Source organism: Micropterus salmoides, unplaced genomic scaffold, assembly GCF_014851395.1.
Source record: "Micropterus salmoides isolate LMB-PRFRI ecotype aquatic unplaced genomic scaffold, ASM1485139v1 Ms_hic_scaffold_7, whole genome shotgun sequence".
NCBI lineage: Eukaryota > Metazoa > Chordata > Actinopteri > Centrarchiformes > Centrarchidae > Micropterus > Micropterus salmoides.
In genome coordinates this window covers 31,580,258-31,598,978 of record NW_024044459.1, presented here as the reverse complement: position 1 = coordinate 31,598,978, position 18,721 = coordinate 31,580,258, and the positions used below count along the sequence as shown (strand labels likewise).

The window sequence follows — 18,721 nt, the reverse complement described above, 5'->3', positions numbered from 1 at the left end:
TGGAGCTCTGTTGCCCATGAGGGATGTTTCAAAGCCACTCGAACGCTTGTCAGTGCAGTTTATTACTTCCTTGAAATATCTGTAAAAGAGGAACCATTGAGCAAAAGAAAACTGTTCAAGAGCTGGGGGTGTAAATCTCTTTTAATGCTGCTGATCCCTGTGTTAGTGCAGCTTCCACAAACCACTCGCTGTTTCTCCTTCCCTACGGTTCCCTCATTACGCATCGTCTAGGAGAAATGGCTACCTTTTCACTTCGCCTTCTCAAATATTGCAAACTATAAGCAGTTTTCTAAGTTATAACTGCAGGGGCTGCGTCTGCCAAGAGTCTGTCGCTTATACTTAGACCCCCCTCCCCTTATTTCTGTGGCTGTTGGTTAGGAGAAGCCATGTCACAAAGCCAAAGTTGTGACATACAGAGGCATGCTGTTGTAGTATGAACTTGATATGGATATTTGTGATACCGCAAGAACATCTAACAGTGGATTCTGAGGCTACTGGATGACTAACGTTCCTAGAAACAATGTTCTTTTCTTTGTATTTTCTTCCAGCAAGGATAGATCTTGACAAGAGTCTTGAAGCCCTCCATATCTCCCCCCTAGGTTAGGTTAGTTCCTGGTGGGATGTTTTTGTGAGGAGAGGCCACCTCTCTTTCTTATCTTCCTGTCATCTCTGTGGGACGGCAGGGCACGACTCCTTCTCTGGCTCCAGAACCACAGGCTTCCCCTGGACACCAAACCGCTGCTCCACACTAGATGTACTCTTTGAGAGGGTGGTTGTTAAGGGTGTGTCAGAGCTTATTAGCGCCAGAATGTGTGAAAAAACCAGAGCTGGGCGAAACAGTTTTTGCAAAATACGTTTTTATGGGTTGTTTCGTTTGTCTTAAGTGCCAGCAGCCCGGGGTTTACCACATGAGCGAGAGCAGGCAGACAGAAAATTTGGACAATCACAAGTAAGTATGTGAAGGTTAATTTGGTCTTTTGGTGATCGACAGCTTATCTAACAGTATCTGAACTTTTCTGATCTGGTAAACCACATCCCACTGATACTTGGAGATGGATCAAATCAATGACACTAAACACAATTCACACAACCATTCTCCTACCATTATGTTTGTGAGGAAGTTGGTGCTTGTGTGCGTAAATATCATATTTCTACCCCCTAAATCAGTAGTTCCCGGCCGTTTTTTTACAGATGCACTCGTACAGCCCTGTCAGATGAACTCAAGTGCCCTTTGTTGTTTTAAATGTGTTCATTTTAATAGATTTTAAACTGAATGGTTAACAGCTATTAATGATACAAAAGTGAATATAATAGTGGATGTTACAATATTTTTTTCCCCATACAATTGATCTGTCAATTTTTATGTTGGTTTGGTTAAGTCTGCATTCACACTACCACTTAAGAGTAGCATGAGCTGGACATTTCAGCCAGTTATCAATTACTTTTAGCTATTTCAACCATGTATCTATTATTTATTGCTGTCTGTTTCAACCATATATCCATTACTTTTAGTTATTTTGGCCATTTATCAAATTGCAATTTCTATTTTTAATTAAAATACTTGAGCTGCAGCACAATCTTTCCATGTGCACCCTGGAAACTGTAGAAGTACCCCTGGTTGGGAATCACTGATCTAAAGAACCACAACATGATCTTTTTGTACCAGTAACACTATTTTGTACCAGTAATGATAACTTTTTAGTTGCCTTCAACACATAATTATTAAAATACATGCAAACACAAGTGTATGTAGTCAACATGACATTACACAATTTGAAAAGGAGAAAGAGAGGCAGAAAGCATTACTCATTCCTATGTATAAGTTGTGGTAAAGCTAAAACCTATAATAAAATCATGAATGGCAGCATGTGTGTAGATAGTCCCTCACATAGACATACTTGTGGGCAATAAGAAAAACATATGCTGCGTACTGAGGCACTAAACCTGCATGCAGTTTGGCGAATGCTTAGGATTATGGTTGAAATACTTATAATATTCATCGCAAAGGCCGAGCATGTTTTGCCACTATCTTTGAAGAGGCCGAGGCTTCTGCCAAGCAACACCAACTTTCATGTTTATATTGTGAAAAAAAGTTTCTCTGTGTAAGATTTTACTAAAAGAGCTTAAATAAGCCGGAACTCTGAACAGGAACAGATAGAAATTCCTTCTCTGTCAGACAGAACGAGGCTGTAAGTGCTGTAATAATTTTTCTAATGTTCAAGCCATAAAGAGATGCTGATGCCAGAGAGCGTGCTGTGACCCTGCCGACCTTGCGCCTGCTGCCTGGCCTCTGGTTAGTGTAAGCAGCATCCAGCTGAAAGCTACTGGAGTCCTTCATGTGTATATATGATGTTTCCAAGGAGAGATGGACCAATTAATCTGATTATAGTCACAAATCCTCCAACATGTGTACGCCTGTGTGAGACCATGTGCAGTACAGATGTGTGTATGTGTGTGTAAGCATGTATGTACCTGTGTGTCTATCAGATAACGTGATCCACAGACAGAGTGAAAGTATGTCTCCATGCATATGCACAAAGCCAGAATCTTGGCAGAAAATCTATGATACACAAGATTTATGGAATATCTTGAGTGACATTTTGCAAACATTTATCCACCAAATAAATGGGAATGGGTCTTTCCAGAAAAAGATGGTGGCAAAGGAGCTGTAATTGTATGCAAATACATGCTGTGGGTGAGTGGTTGTTGCTTGCAAGTCAGAAAGCGACAGTTAAAAGTACCTGAAATGAAATACTGGGTGAAATAGTAAACCGTCTGTCAAAGCTTTCGCGGTCTGTTTAAAAACACAACACCCGAGCACTTAAGGGTTTTAAACAGCCCCTTTTCATTGGCATTGCTATGAATATGCCTATTCTGAGGGTGATCCTTTCATTTTCAAGCCAGAGATCGGAGTAGGTCACAGCTCGGCGTATGTTTGTGGCACTGACTGCAGCCTGCGTTGAGGGGCGGGAGGAAGTGGAATGAGGAGCTGACAGACAGGCCCTGATACTGCACTTCCACCACAGGCCAATCCCCAGCTAACCCCTGTGCTGACAGCCAGGATGTAGCACTCATCCACAGGCCACAGCCCAGGCTCTGGGGCCCAGGAAAAGGAGAGCAAGGAGAACAGGGAGAGGGCCGATCTGCTGATGATAGAGGGGGTGAGGGGGTGGTGTGGCTGGTGGTTTGGGTGGCACGCACCGCTTTCTGCCTCCAGAGCAGCATGACCAAGAGGAGAATCCACAGACCGTGTCGCCTGCCAACAGCATGTCCAATGGTTGGCCGGGTGTCAGACCCACTACACACACACACACAAGCACACTCACACAAGCACACTCACACAGGAATTCAAAAAAACACAATTAAATGCAAAGTAAAGCTGCAACCTATAAGATACCATGAGATAAACATGCTGTATTAGGAAACTGCATAAACATAGACATGAAGACACATTCACACCACAAACACTCAAAGTGGCATTTTTCCTAAAACCAGATTTTCTGGTTACTTAACAGATTAAAGTGTAAAAGTGAGACCATCCAACACAGACATAACAGATGACGGCCTCATTGTATTTTCGCTGCTCTTACTGACAGTACGAGTCATGTGAAACATTCATCTAGAAAACTGCGCAGGCAGAACCAACATTTTGTGGAGTTTAACCTCCTAAGCCAGATGTAATTGATAACATGACCTCATCAAAGCTCTCTGATATGTGTTGTGAGGCAGAGACTTAGAAGAACTGAAGACCGCAGGGCCAATAAATAATGCGGTCCTAGTCGGTGCTGCGCAGAAGCGCAATGGAGTGATGAAGGTTGAGAGGCGACCGGTGACCCCAGCTGCATGCTGCGAGAGGGCTCCGCTCAGAGCCAGAGCTGTCTCTCCAGCTGAGATCACAACACAACGTTAGAGCTCTGGTTTCAGAGCACAACTTCGTCCTGGGGCTGGCACTCCTTTGTGAGGCTGGGCCTGAAGGGCCAACGTTAAGGCAGACAGACACCCTGGGGGTCAGTCGACCCACCCACTCTCAGGGGGAGGCAGCGACAAGCATAGAGGCCAAAGAATGATTGGGGCTACCTCAGACCACAGCTCTGCTTTTTATAATGCTGAGTTTGGGTATGCATCAAGCCTCAGCCTACTACAGCTATTTCTGTGCAATTGGGTTTCCACTGAACTAGCCCCAGAGGCAGATTCTGTGCATAAATAATGGGCTATGAGGCCATGAGGTTGAATCAAACAATTCTATCGGCTAGAGGAGAAAATTTAGATGAATAGAGCAAACAACTCAGCCTTCACCTGCAGCAACACATTTTTCTTATCAAGGCAGCCAAATAGAAATCTCCATTCAGAGAGCACTATGAAATCACATATGCACAAAAAGCACTTTGAAAAATCTTTATGTTTTATCCCCTTATCCATTCCTTTCATAGACACCAGATCATTTTGCAGCGTTCAAGAGTCGTGGAATTTCCCAAGAAGACATATTGTAGCAGCTTTCTGGGAAATATTAATATCCAGCCAGCAGAGGAAAGGTAAAGGGAGAAGAGAAGGGATCGGGGGTTTACCGCAGGGGGGTGAGGTACAGACGATCAGTATCATGGCATGGTACCTGATGATAAAATGCCTCTTCTATTGCAACTCTTTCCAACTCCCTGTGCACAGTTTGTTCTACTGTTTGCCACCTTTTTATGCAGAATGTGGCGTCTGTGTTGCAGCTGTCCTAAGGGCCACTGGTGTTGGTGGGTGTCTGGGTAAGAATCCAAGATGGGCAGTCGTCTTCTGTACACACACACTCCCCTGTCATCACGGCCGCACTGCAGATTCTCCACATCTGCCTTGCCTTACACCGCTTAGCCCTGCTCTTACCAAGCCCCCATCATCTCTGCCTCCCTCCCACGTCTCAACTCCCCCATCAGGATCATCCAAATATTTCCCCTCGCTGCTTTTTGAAGCTTCCATGGGTCACGGGACCTCGTGCACAAATCACGCTGGCTTGCCGTGGGGGGGCCGGTCAGAGAGGACGGGAGTGAGTCAGACGCATAGAAACCCAATATGCACTGTTTTCATCCAGGGTTATTTTTCTTGCCAAGACAGCCATCACCAATCAGCGGCTGGTTCTAAACAGCGAGTTTAGCAAGCTCTCATTGTTGATGCTGGTCCTGGCAGTTGATTTCAACCATATTCCCCAGCCACACCAGGGGGAAGAGACGGAGAGTAAATTCAGAGAGCCTGACAGCCTGCAACGGTTTAACACGGGGGTTAGCCCCAAATACATAGCTCTGGGTTTATGTTGATGGATGGATAACCAAATCCATCTCATTGTTTGCAATAAAACATAGATGTTAGTTTTTACACTGTGACACCACACTTGCTATGGTGCTGAATTATGATCTACTGAGAAAGAGACAAATGCAAGAATGCAGTCAGCCACCAGTGTTGGAAATTGTATGTTTGAGACGCAAGGGAGAAAATAACAAATACACAAGGATAATAAAAGAATCAAGTCAGCTCTACCGTGTGTGGGCACAGGAGGTTCAATGCCTAATGCAGAATTTTCATAACAGAGAATATTGGACTGGACTCAAACCAGGCCGGTAAACAGGAAAGACAGAGCGGGATGAGTCAGTGTGGACCTTCCCTCCCACCTGCAGAGCACGCCAGCTCAGGGTGAGAGGAGATGCTGGCCAGGAATCTGGAAGTGCTGGTTAAAGTAATCACATTGGTTTCACTGCATCTGATCTGCAGTCTAACAGACTTCCAAACAGTTGAATGAGTAAATAAAGTGCCCCAGGGGATTCCCGCTGGAGATGGATTACCACAAGGGTGCACACACAAAAGGAGCTGAAGCCCCACAACCCGATGTGAGCCGCAGACAAAAGCCTTGCGTTGGACCTCGACCAGGGAACCGGCAAACTTTATTAATCTCATCCTAGACTGAACCTCCTGCTATTGCAATCCATGCACTCATAGACAGACGCATACTCTGCTGTGAGCAGGTACACTACTAGATACTCTAAAAGGACTGTGCATGTCTGTGTGTATCTGTGATTGGGTGCGAAAGTAGGTGAACATATGCATTTGTACATGCGGTGGTGTATTTATGATTGTGTGCATGTGCTTGAGCAAACATTTGAACACGCTGTAGATGCACAAATGTGTGGCCGTGTGCGCATGAGTGTGTATGCGTCCGCTCGAGTGCATAGACCACATAAGATGAGTCTCATGCTCACTTGGCTGTGGAGGCCAGGTCTGGAGGGGACTAAGGGCCGTGGCATTCTGCAGCCCCATCCCACCCCAGCCCCATTCTTCCCCCCTTTCTGGGCCTGACACAAATAAAAGGATTAGGAGCCCCCGTTTCCGTCAGACCCTCCATTCAAGACAAAGCTCGGACCAGCTTAGTGTCACACTTAATGATAAAAGTGCAAATCTCTGTCAGTCACTTTGGGCAGGAATACCGGTATTTGGAGGCTAATCTCATTTGATGAAGATTAAAAGGGGGGGAGACAAAGAAACGTGTTATGCTGTATCTGTACATAAATCTATACCGCTGAAATTTGGACTTGATTTGACATACAACTAAGTTGATGTGCAGAAATGTATCTTTAAAAAACAGAGTGGGAAAAGCTTAGATGAGAGACAAAGAAAGAAAGGAGCAGAGAGAGAGGAAGCAAGTGTATACACACACACACACACACACACACACGCGCGCGCCCACACCCTCACAAAAACCTGGTGTGTATGTAGACAAACACACTGCTCTGCCCATTCCCATGTAGAGCTAGAATGTGTGACGTGAGTGTGAGAGTAAGCCTTGGGCACACAACAGTCTGAATGCAGCACTTGCCACTATGATGCCAGTCCTCTCTAGTGTATCTGTGAAAAGCCTACGTGTTGGAAAAACATTCCAGAGTGGGATCACATATACACAGTTGGGGCCAGCAGTGATACTGCTAGCCAGCAGCAGAGGCCATGTCTCAATTTCTCATGCACGTTCAACCAGACTGCCTGGTAGAAACAAGTGTGGGCTATTTCCGAACTATAATAGCAAAATGAGACAAACAGATATGAAATGTAATTAAAAATACCGGGAATGTACTGGGAATGACTTTGTAAATGTTATATGTTTACCAACACACCATAAACAATATTTAAAATGAATAATTTCAGCACAGAAAAAAATCTAGCCACTAAAAATTGAATTCTTCTGATTTAAACATGTAATCTGGCAAATCAAAATTGAAAACATTTGCTGAGTGTGTATATTTCTCAGCTGGCAACTTTAAGAAGCCTATTACAGTATTTCACAGATTTAGCCAAAATCTAATTTGTAAATTACATTTAATGGTTTGTGGTAACCTTCCTTTTTGTTATGAAGAGTTGTCATGCTGTGAAAATAAACCTAAAGGCCCGAGCACTTGGAGCCAGTAATGAAAATCAGTACGCTGCCGAGCCGAGGGCTTTCTCTCCACCGTCACTGATTAGCATTCCCGATTGACTGACATGTCCCACTGGCTGCCTAACAGCCGGCTTTAGGAGATGAGGTTAAATTGTGGCTACCAACAAATTGCATGCTTGAGTTCCTCTGCAACCCTCTGCTATCATCCAGTGTAATGTGAGCACACCAGGCAGATCCCTCTGCAGATCCTTCTCCTCCCCTGCACTACGGCTCCCCCACACAAAGCCACAGAGACCTCTTTCTACATCCCTCGCCACCAGTCTGGCCTCTAAAGTGGTGATGGGCATTACCGTGGCTGAGCCTCTGTGGCTTCCCATAGCGTCCTGCAAAGTGCTTTGTATTCAAACTTCTGCTATACACATACATACCCCTGCCACACACACACACACACACACACACACACACACACACACACACACACACAGCACCCATTTCTCATTTCTACTAAAACACACCGAAGAAACGCCTTTATAAAAACAAACCTTCATGAAATCACCTGATTTAATAGCACTTGTACTTATGATTTACTGACAGCGTCACAAAAAAACATAAAGTAAATATAAACAGCAGACTGTTGAACCTTTAATGGATGTAAATAGTGTAAAACGTTTAACAGCAGTATCCATGTATACAAGGGTTCATGTAAAAAGTTAAAACATTTATCACTCAAAGAGCTATTTGTGGGAACCGGAAACAGCAAAAAACAGCGAATCCAAGATGTTGGTAGTGATGCAAATAAATACCACTCCAACAGGTCCTTTAATGGGTCTAAATATGTTGGGGGGGGGGGGGGGGGGGGGGGGGGGGGGGGGGCGCAGTTAGTAAACCATGAGATGACAGATGATGCATCCGAGTATGCTGCAGGGACAGGCCGAGCCATGTTGACATAAAACCCAATACTTCCTTACAGAGGAACGGGGCCAGCGTCAGCTAGCTCCTTGCCGAGCACTAAAAATCCCAGCAAGCTGAAGCAATATTATCCGGCTTAGTGTTTCTAACATTAGATTTGTCTCTGTAGAGGTCCTCTCTTATTTACCCAAGAGCAGTGGCTAAAGACACATTTTTATCCTTTTTAGGGAGAATTAAAAAAAAGAAAGTATAGCTGAAAGTTAGAAAGTCTTGCAGAAAGGAACACACACCCACAGATCAGAGCAGCTTCTGAAATATTTCAGCAGGATGGAGGACAGTCTTTAATTAACTGCACAAAGTACATCCTAGTTTTTTTTGTTTTTGTTTTTTTGGCGTGCATATGAAAGTGCCAGGCCATGCGGGAGTGTCCTAGAGTGAGTAAAACACACAATCGGTGAGCTAACACAGAAACCCAGCCGTCAGCATCTATCCGGCACACACTGCTGCAGTGTCCCAAGCACAGCTAATTAAAAAACAACAATTTCACAGGAGGGCACTCCAAACAGTTCTAAAAAGCACCTCTCAGCACACCGGGGGATCGTCCAGCATACATGGGAGGTGAGACAGGTTGTTGGAGCTCTGCTTTTATGGCTTCATCACTGCTGTGTTTTTCTACTACTCATACTACTGTGACCTGAATTTCATTTTGCTTACAGCACGTGAATTAGACAATTTAGGAAAATCTGCATGCTGGTGTATTTGGATGAGTTACAAATGTAACAATCTAAAATAACATTTTGCTAGACAGTAAAACTTTATAGAGCATGGGGAGAAAAAAAAATCCACTCTGGAATGCATGTTTTTTATGCATCAGCAGGCCCCAAAAGCAGGCAGCTTGGTGCATAATATAGTTAGTTAATGTTATGTTTTGTAGATGGAGCCCATGGCAGTTTCTAACAAGGCAGTCCATTACAGGGGTGTTGTCCAACACTTCGGCGAAGTGATAGGCCTTATTACATGGCTTCTTTCAAAGCATCTGCTTGGTTAGTGGAAAGGTCTCCCTGGGGAAAAGATCTCCCTCTTTCTAATGATGTATAATTGACCTCCAAACACCAGGGCACAACAAACTCTCTCGGGGTGGTGTAATTCCACTCTACCTTTTACATACCGCCCGTCTCGTTCAAGCTTGTTCCTCCTCTACGGCTTTGGCTACCGTCCAACTGACAGCTCTGCCTATTTGCCTTCAATTTTATCAAACTTGCTCTGAAATATTCTTACAAAAGACAGTGCTGTATTTCTGTATTCCTCCTCTTCAAAAATATATTTAATTTTACCCCCTCCCCACGGAAAATAAGCCTGACATCCGTACATTTGAGATTTTTTTTGGACCCTGAATTTTTAGCTATAAAGAATATTCCTCATTCACAAAAATACCTAATAATACCTATTATTTCAAGACAGGGACAGTGAACACAGGTCAGCTGCATGGCATAAAAAAGAAGCAAACATATGGGAAAAAGACGAATAAAATCTAATCTTGTTACAATATAATTGCACTATATGGAGCAAGATGTGTTGAACTGTGTTGGTGGGAGTTTTAATAACACAGTACACAATTGTTTCTCCCCATCTGCACTTAAACCTGTTCCAAAGGTGCCAAAAAAGACTGCTTGCCAATTCCTTGATTTATTATAGCTAGTGAGAGCTGATTACGGGGCATGAATCAGTTGCTGTAGGAACGTAATTAGGCATGAAGACCTCTGTAAGGCTAGGAGCTCTCTTCACAGCCCAAAGCAGTTTGTGGGCTGACAAATGCATCTTAAATGAGTGTCATAAAAGTCAAAAAGGTGCCAATTACATCTTTAAGTATCCCATCAATGTGAATGGAATAAACAACAACAACAAAAAAGAAATTCTTGTGTCTGTGTGATGGAGCTCCAGCTACCTTTTAACATGGGAGGGGTCAAAAAAAAATGTGAGAAGGAGGGTGAAGAATTAAAAGATGTGTGTGAGAACAGTGTGTGAAAGCAGGACGTCGCCCAGCAGGTTGTTTTGTTTGGCTGGGGTGTTTCGGACTTGCCACACAAGCTCACAGCATTCAAAGTACAAGAAGTGGCAGAGAAAAAAATAGGGAAATGGTTAGTTATTTACCAAATATGGTACTTCAAAAGCATATCAAACAAAATGCCAGGAAAACGTACTATTATCTTGTCTGCCTCTGTATGTTTGTCTTCTTCTCTTGACACACACACAGAACAAATAAATTAAAAGAAAAACTACAAATGGACAGTGCTACAGCAGGCATGAGAAAGAGATCCTTCTCTCTCCGTTTCCAGCCACCTCTGAGCCGTGACGCCGTGACTGTGGTATCCCATAGTTACTGCTATGAATTTTCCATTGTTATCAGCCGAATACACTCCTGTCACAAAGCTGGATGAATGGCACGCACGGCAACAGATGTAACTCTTTGTTGCTTGCAAGGTATCTAGCAGAGAGCCATAATGTCCCGGTAATCGAAGTGGAATTGTTAAAAAGGCTGGACACAAAAAGCTGAAAATTTAGTGACAAGCATGAAAAGCACTCATGCGATGAGAAACACAGGGCACCCCCCCAGTCCTCACAGGCCAAATAGCAACCCTCAGCATTGTTATTACTTCTGTTACTTGTCTTCAATATTTGCCTCCCCTATGTCTGCCACTGTCTCTGCTGTCTTTATGTGATAATTTACTAATTCAATTTACTAATTTATTTTACTCCATGGCTAATGGCTGCCATGCTACTTCCTGTTACTGGCCTAATTTTGAATGTACAACTTTATTGTAATTACTATAAAACAATAATCACAAGAGGGCAATTGCTACATTATTATAATTTATATATAATTTATCACATTAATATTTTTAGTCTTCTAATTTTAATAATGCTGTATTTTTATTTATTGTGTTGTTGTGAATGAGGCAGAGCAAATTAGCAATCTGCATTTTATCTGACTGAGTCTGCTGTTGTAATCTCACTCCAGCATTTTAGAACAACAGAATAAGTCCGATTTTTGAACATATTTTTCAAACTGTGAAACTCACTATTTTAATACTAAATTATGAATGCCTTTAAAAATTGTGTGTGCGTCTGAGTTTGTGTGTGTGCGCGCGCGCGTGAGTCGCGCGCGCGCAAATCCCTGAACTTCTAATTATTTTCTATTATTATCTAAATCAACATTAGCCTGCAGGAACACATAACTCATGTGAAGTAAAAAGCGCAGATAGTTTTTCATTAAGCAGTTAAATGGTTGCCATGTCTCCTATATGCCGCATGCTAAAACGCCACCATCCCTTAGTAAAATAAAATAGCCTCAAATAAAATAGAATAAACATGATCTAAAATAAAATAATAATTTTTAAAAAACGATAAATTTGTACCGGTTAAATAAAGAAAGTTTATTTAAGAAAATCATATAGGCCTAGTCCTGTTAGAGGCAAATGAAGGAATCAGATTTTCAAAATAAATGAATATGGCCTGATCGGAAAATTAATCTCACCCGCGCTGTGGGCTCGAATGAAATTCTGTTTTTTCCATCTTTTGTAATGAATCTGAAGCGGCTGATGGTGATGGGGGAAATGCCACAAGATGCAAACAAACTACATGACAGAGAGCGGAATAAAAAGGGAAAAAATAAACAGACTGTACGCCTGCACACTCTCGGGCCTGCGTGAGTGGGATCACGTCTTTTTGTCATAAATGTGCTCATTCCGCAGACAAAATGTGGAAATATCGTGGGCCACTGCGACAAGAAGAAAGCGAAGCATATGTGACCCCTAATGCGAGAGTCCTCCAGCCAGTGTGAGCACCATTACTAAGATTCAGTATTAACATTTTTAACAAGTACAAGAGTTCACATTTAATTGCACTTGTTCCTGTTATTCTTTCATTAATTTTGCAGGAAATAAAATCGTAAAGAGAACAGCAGAACAAGCAACGACAACAGGTTAATTTATATCATACCTCCCTGAAGGTAGATATATTTTTTACACTTCAACCAGTCTTGCTAAATTCAAATACGACTTCACACTAGCTGAATGACTTTCCAGACTGTTTTTTTTTTTCTTTGCATGAGACACACACAAGGCCTCCAGGCCAGCCAAAGCCATCACATTGTCCTTTTAAAAAATCAAAAATGAAATATCAATAAAATAAAATTCACGGCACACCAACCAAGACAAACTAAAGAAATGCAAATCAAGAGTGCAGAGATTCCCTCCGCGAAATTGTGCTTACTGTTGGTAGTCGTGTTTGCAGTAAAGTTTCCTTTCTCTGAAGTAACAGCTGGTGGTGAGAGGCTGTTGACACACGGTGCACTGCAAACACTCCTCGTGCCATGAGGAATCGTTGACCCTCATCAAGAAGCGGTCGGAGATAGGACGCTGGCATCCTTCACACACGGATGGATGATGACAATCAGTCCCTGGAAAAGGGCAGAGGAGTTTGGGCCCATCAGAACAGACAGAAGGCCTATATCAAGACCTGTAATGTCTGATTAAAAACTCTAAAAACGTTAAAGGCCTACACACTGGGTGCCTGAAGAAATCTATAGGCTAGATGTGTATGGTATTTAATCAAATTAAAAAAGCAGATTTTAATGGATGAATTTGATATTCCCTCTCCAATAAGGCCTGCAGATCCCAGCCTTTGAATGGGTCTGGGTCGTTCGGGATGCGTTTTCTTGAAGCTAACGTGCAAAAAAAAAAACTACATTATTTATTATCATCTCTGTTGTTGCATCCCTTTGCATGCATACATGTGAACTTTTGTCGCTTTTCATGCTCTTAGGCGTCAGGTAACAAAACAGCAGTGGGCATGCATGCACAGTATGGCATCCAGACAGGGATAACAGTCTAGTGGTTGACCTGTGCTCACAGTTCACAGTGATTTGCTGGGGTTTTATTCTACAGTAAAAGACTCACCGAGCATGACTCCGAGCGTGGCTTGTCCCGATCGCAGGGGATGATCCTCAATTTTAATGCCGTCCAGCATGATGCACGTCTCGGGCTGTTCTCCAGCGGAGAGGCGCTCCAGTGACACCAGACCTGTTGCAATATCCATAAGAATACGGTCAGACCTGACAAGAAAATCCAGCGGCACGCACAAGCTGTCTGGAGGTGGAGCGGAGGCGAGGTTGAAACCTGTTGAAAGCGTTTGTGTTCCGTGTGACACACAGCCTGCAGCTCGGCGGAGGGACACTAGACAATGAGCTTAAGTACAAGAAATGCAAAAGCTCGACTTTTGATGCTCGCAAATAGTTAAGAGATAAAGGCAGTCTAAGCCGGCTACCCGGGTCCCCGATGTGTCAGAGAAGCGTGTGGACACAGAAAGCAAACAATAAAGGTGAAAAACTCTCTCAACAGTCACCTGTTATGATTAGAGCACCGAGGAAGCTTTATCTTCTCGTCCTCAAGCCGACGGGAGAAAAGCGGGGGAATTTCTTCACGGAGTAACAGTTTTGTCAAAGACGAGAAAAAGACGACAAACTTGACAACAAATCCCCCCCTCAAAAACAAAACAGGAGAGTATGTATATGTCCCGGCAGTAACTCTTTGGAAGTAACAGAGACGGTTGTTGGTTGTGCCCCTGTCGCTGCAAAAGTCTGAGATCGAGATTGAAGCGAGTGGATCCTCCCACTCCTGCATGCATGGCTACACTTTTTTCATTCCCCCATTCACTGCCATTGGGATGCTATTGGAGCAGAGTACAGTGTGCTCCACACAGTCCAATAACGACACACACTTGGAGGAAACCGTAAGGAAGACTAGAAAGAGGAAAAATTATATTATATACAGGGGCCTGGCTCTGAGGCCTAGCACTGAAGAAACAATACGATTATATGAAAATAATAGACCCAATAATACACTATAATTTCATTACTGGGCGCAATATATGAAGGGTTTTCTAAGAAAATAAAACATTGTATGGTTATTATTTAGCAAAAATTAACGTAAAGATATAGAAGCGACCCCCCCCCCCCCCCCTATCTATCATGAATTGTTATATTTCCTTCAGTATTAGAAAAATGACATATGAGCATCACATGCTGTCTTTGCTCTTTTGTGTATTGTTTCCAGTGGAAGCTGCTGTCCCCTTTCAACTGATGCACCTGGCGATCAGTGGTGATAACGGCGGTGTGTCCAGCTCTGAGGTGGCCACAACAAGGCATGTCTATCCATCTTTTGGCCAGAAAATAGGCACCAATAATAATAATAATAATACTTATTATATATTTTTTTATTATTTAGGCCATGTCCTGCATTTGTTTTACAGGAACACAGCAGCTATCTATTATCTGCCGTTCAACAACTGATCAGTTTATACTTTGATCTGAGGAATGAGCCCTCAATCTGAATAATTGAAAATCCAAAAACACCCAAATGAGCATAATAATAAATATACATATCCGTTGAGCGTTGCGTGTTTTATAAGTTAATCAATTCTGGATCGATCAGTAGGCCTACATTTCTTTGTCAAGATGTGATCAAGACGTTTGCAAAGGTACGGAGGACAGTTGCACCGAGGCCTGTCTGAAACTACAGGGCTACTAATGGGATTGTGCACTGCTTCCCATGTCCCGCTGTATGAGAGGATCAAAAAAAAGAAAAAGAAAAAAGAAAGAAGAAGCTGCAGAGCTACAGGCCCAGGCAAGGAAACACAAGAAGACTGGACACATGGAGACGTTTTAAGGAAACGTATTGTCAGACCAGCTTGTGCAAATCTACGTGAGATTTATTTTCATTTAAATAAAAAAACTAAAAAAAAACTACCTGCTGCTCAATTAAAGGCAATGAAGACATAGCCTACTGTAACACGGACACCAGCACTACATGTCGAGAGTATGACTGATACGACAGCAACGGCAATAACAATATAATAGTAATAATAAAACATAGCAGGCCTAATAATGATAAATTCCTAAATATTGTGGTAAGAAAATCATATATTTCACATTAGGCTACTTACTGCATGATCATTTATTGAAAGGAAGAAACAAAAAAAATAAATAAAACGCATGTTCAAATGTTTCTCTAGAATGATCTTAAGTCAATCTACAGTGTTTACCTTCGATCCAAAGGCATATAGCTGCGTGTTGTGTTTGATGTCCTTTGTGAAGCATCACGGCGATGACCTGTAGCCCAGTTTGGAAAACAGAGGACAGATTGTTGGCGTTGCCCTCTGCCGTTCAGTGAGAGAACAGCTGAAGTTATCTAAAACAGTTGTGGTTCCCAACCTTTTTTGTCGGACGTACCCCCACAGCCCTATCAGAAGAAGTAGGCTACCCCTTTACCATACCTCTTTGATAGGGGTGGCTTTATGGTATTGTTCAATGGTACTGTCTTTTACAAATTTGGCCAGGTTTGCATTTAATGCCGTTTGGAATGACAGAAACTGGTTGTTTCAACCACTGTCAGTATAACTTTCTGCGTTCTTAATCAACCTACAACTGACTCAGGTAGGTAGAAAGCTGAGCGACGTCTAGTGCAGACTAGTTGGTAAGTTCTTGTGACAATAACTATAACTAACTATATAACTATAAATATCAGGATCACATTGGCTACGTTTAACCTTACTTCTGTGTTGATTTTTATCCTAAACACAAATGCATGACTACACATGATCAAATCATATTTTTTATTTTCTATATTTCAAATCAAATTCAAATTTTTCCACGACCCCCCCCCCCCCCCCGTAACTGCAGAGGTGCCCTTTGAGGTACAAGAACCCCTGGCTGTGAATCACTGATCTAAAAGAGACAGTGGAGCCAAATAGATACAGTCACATACAGAGATTAATATTTACATCCATTGTCGGATTTTATGAAGGATGTTACAGACACAGACACGTTTAAAGCACAAATAAATATAAATACGAATCTTTATGAAAGGACACAGATACACTTGCTCTGTTAAAATCAGCCCATACCTGCCAGTCATGAATCTTTCCCCCACTTCTGTTTCCATCAGCATGAGGTCAATTACCTTCGCCTCACACTATATTGGATTATCTTACCACTAAGACGCATTATGAGCTGAGAGCTATCAATACAATCTAATCAATACATTTTCAGAAACATATAAAGCCCGTGTTACCCCCTCCCCCATTCATTCAGCAGTTGTCGGCCAGGTCGCTTGTGTGAATGAGGACATCAAACATTCATTCAATAAATCAATCCGCCAACTTTTAGCCGGCAGTGTTTTAATGAGCCTCTACATGACAAGCCCTCCCTCGCCTTCTATAAGGCAGGAAAAGCAGGTGTGCCCCACAGAAAGCAACGGTCTCCTAAAATTTAGCAATTTGCTTTAAAGTAAGCAGAGCTGTGGCATCCATCGGAAAGGTAAGAGACCATTATAATGCGTCATGACTGCAACGCACATTCCTGCAGGATCTGCGACTGCTGTGGTTCCATTTAGATTTTTCACAGTGACAGTAATGACTTTGAATATTGAGAAAGAAAGTTATGTGGACTGCATGTTTTGAATAATACAAATTATTTCGGGGGAAAGAAGAAATTCAAATGGTTGAGCGTGAGCAAAGTTTTTCCTTTGTAATCAAAATCGCCAATAGAACGGGCACAGTTTGGAGGACATTAAGAAAACGAGCAATCAGTGCTAAATATGTTATTAACGCCAACTTAAACTAATGTGTTATTATGACTTATTGTAAGCGCATTCGAAAGGGATAAAAACGTGCCACATAATGCAACATAACTGACCCTTTATCGTTAATACAACGAATAAATCTAATTATTTTATGACTTCGTTCAATTGAAATCAAATCTAAACAAACGCATCAATCAAATTAAAATATAAACATATAGACAATTTAGCTACTTTAATTACATTTACATCACGCTGTTTAGAACCCACGCAGGATCCATTAATTTTCCAACCCAGAGAATAACTCACACAGCTCCAACTGTGTCAGGCCTCAAACCCGCAGGCTATAACCAATGCCATGCAAAATCACAGACAATAATAATCCTCAACGTAAAAACATAACAACCTATCAACCTATTTAACTATATATGTGGACTGTAATAAACACAGGTTTGGTTCAGCTCTAATGTTTTCAATTTTCAATTATGCCTAAAAACAAAGCCCAGCGATAAGCTAAGCATTTTAAAAATAAAATACCTTAGTGAGAATGGGAAGAACACCTCACATCCTCAAAGAAGAAACTGAGCAAACCAAAGACATAATGGCTCCCAAATTGCATGGCTAGAGGACTCTGATAGTTAACTCACTTTGATCTTTTAATGAGTGTTTCTAAGCTCTCCACGATGCCTTTTTTTAAAAGCTCGAATGAAAGAAAAAAAAAATACAGGCTCCTTTAATTTGTTTGCTGCCGAGTTGCACTGGAGCATCTTAAAAACAGACTGTGCAGCAGTATGGTTTCTGATACATTTAAGGAATAGAGGGGAAATGTCGCGCGATATTCCTCTTTTAGCTCACACGCGTTTCTCTCTTAAGGGCGTTTCTCTAAAATTATTATTGTGGCACTTAGAAGGGATTCAAGGGCACAGCACGCTCCTCGTCAAGTTAACGGAACCGCTGGAAGTTGGCGAAGCTTGTTGAAGGTTTGCACGTCGGCAACAACTTTAATTTAATCTGTTTCTGTTGCAATTTTTAGTTGCTTTCATACCTGAAAAAAATGAAAACAATGAATATTGTTGCACTATGATTTCACACAGCAAGCAATCAGGCAGTGCACTGCTGTAATAACAAATAGGGTATGAGATGCAGGGCCCCACAGGCCTGAGGGCCCCTGAATACTAAAATAGCCTTTAACAACTCGTTTTGTTTTTCAAATGTTTTAATTAAGTCACAAATTGGGTCTATCGGTTTTTGAAAAAAAAAAAAAATTATATTTATATATTTTATATTTATATATGTGTGTTATTTCGATGCATTTTTTATTTGAGCTTTGCTTAAATTCACAGATGCACAACCAGCTAAACAGTGGAGTTATTCACATCACATCTACTTCTCCCCACTCAGTCACATCTTCCTGCTTTTATTCGCCTGAACAACATGGCCCATTTCACTGAGACAGCCAAAAAAAATGATACTGCAGGATAATCCCAACTCCCCGAGGATTAAGACCAAGTATAATACAGCACTGTCAACCCATGGCTAGATTTGTTTATGTTATGATTTATTGGATTCAGCTTTTTTTTCCCACTGACAAATTTATTGAGTTCCTGACAGATGGCCTGACAGGACCCTGTGTGACAGCCAGCTGACATACAAGTTTGAAATGTGAGTCTGAAAACTGTAGCCTATACCTGCGCTTGTGTAGTTTGTAAGACACAGCGGAACTGAACTGTAATTTAATTAACATAGGAGCTAATCATGTAGTCCCATACCCAACCAGTGA

The 18,721-nt window shown here is 42.0% G+C and overlaps 1 protein-coding gene across 3 annotated transcripts in view; it reads right to left on the bottom strand.

Annotated features, from left to right (window-relative positions):
* The window catches only part of lmx1bb (LIM homeobox transcription factor 1, beta b), a 58,500-nt gene that overhangs the window by 30,976 nt on the left and 8,803 nt on the right, over window positions 1-18,721 (bottom strand). Inside the window, exons 4-6 of one of the 3 annotated variants that reach the window (XM_038702857.1) lie at window positions 15,407-15,473; window positions 13,264-13,386; window positions 12,578-12,764 (exon numbers count right to left, since the gene is read on the bottom strand). In XM_038702857.1, the coding sequence (XP_038558785.1) occupies window positions 12,578-12,764; window positions 13,264-13,386; window positions 15,407-15,473 (377 nt within the window). Of the gene's footprint in view, window positions 1-12,577; window positions 12,765-13,263; window positions 13,387-13,708; window positions 14,090-15,406; window positions 15,474-18,721 lie in introns of those variants that run through there. The other 2 variants (XM_038702859.1, XM_038702858.1) reach the window with 2 other exon arrangements.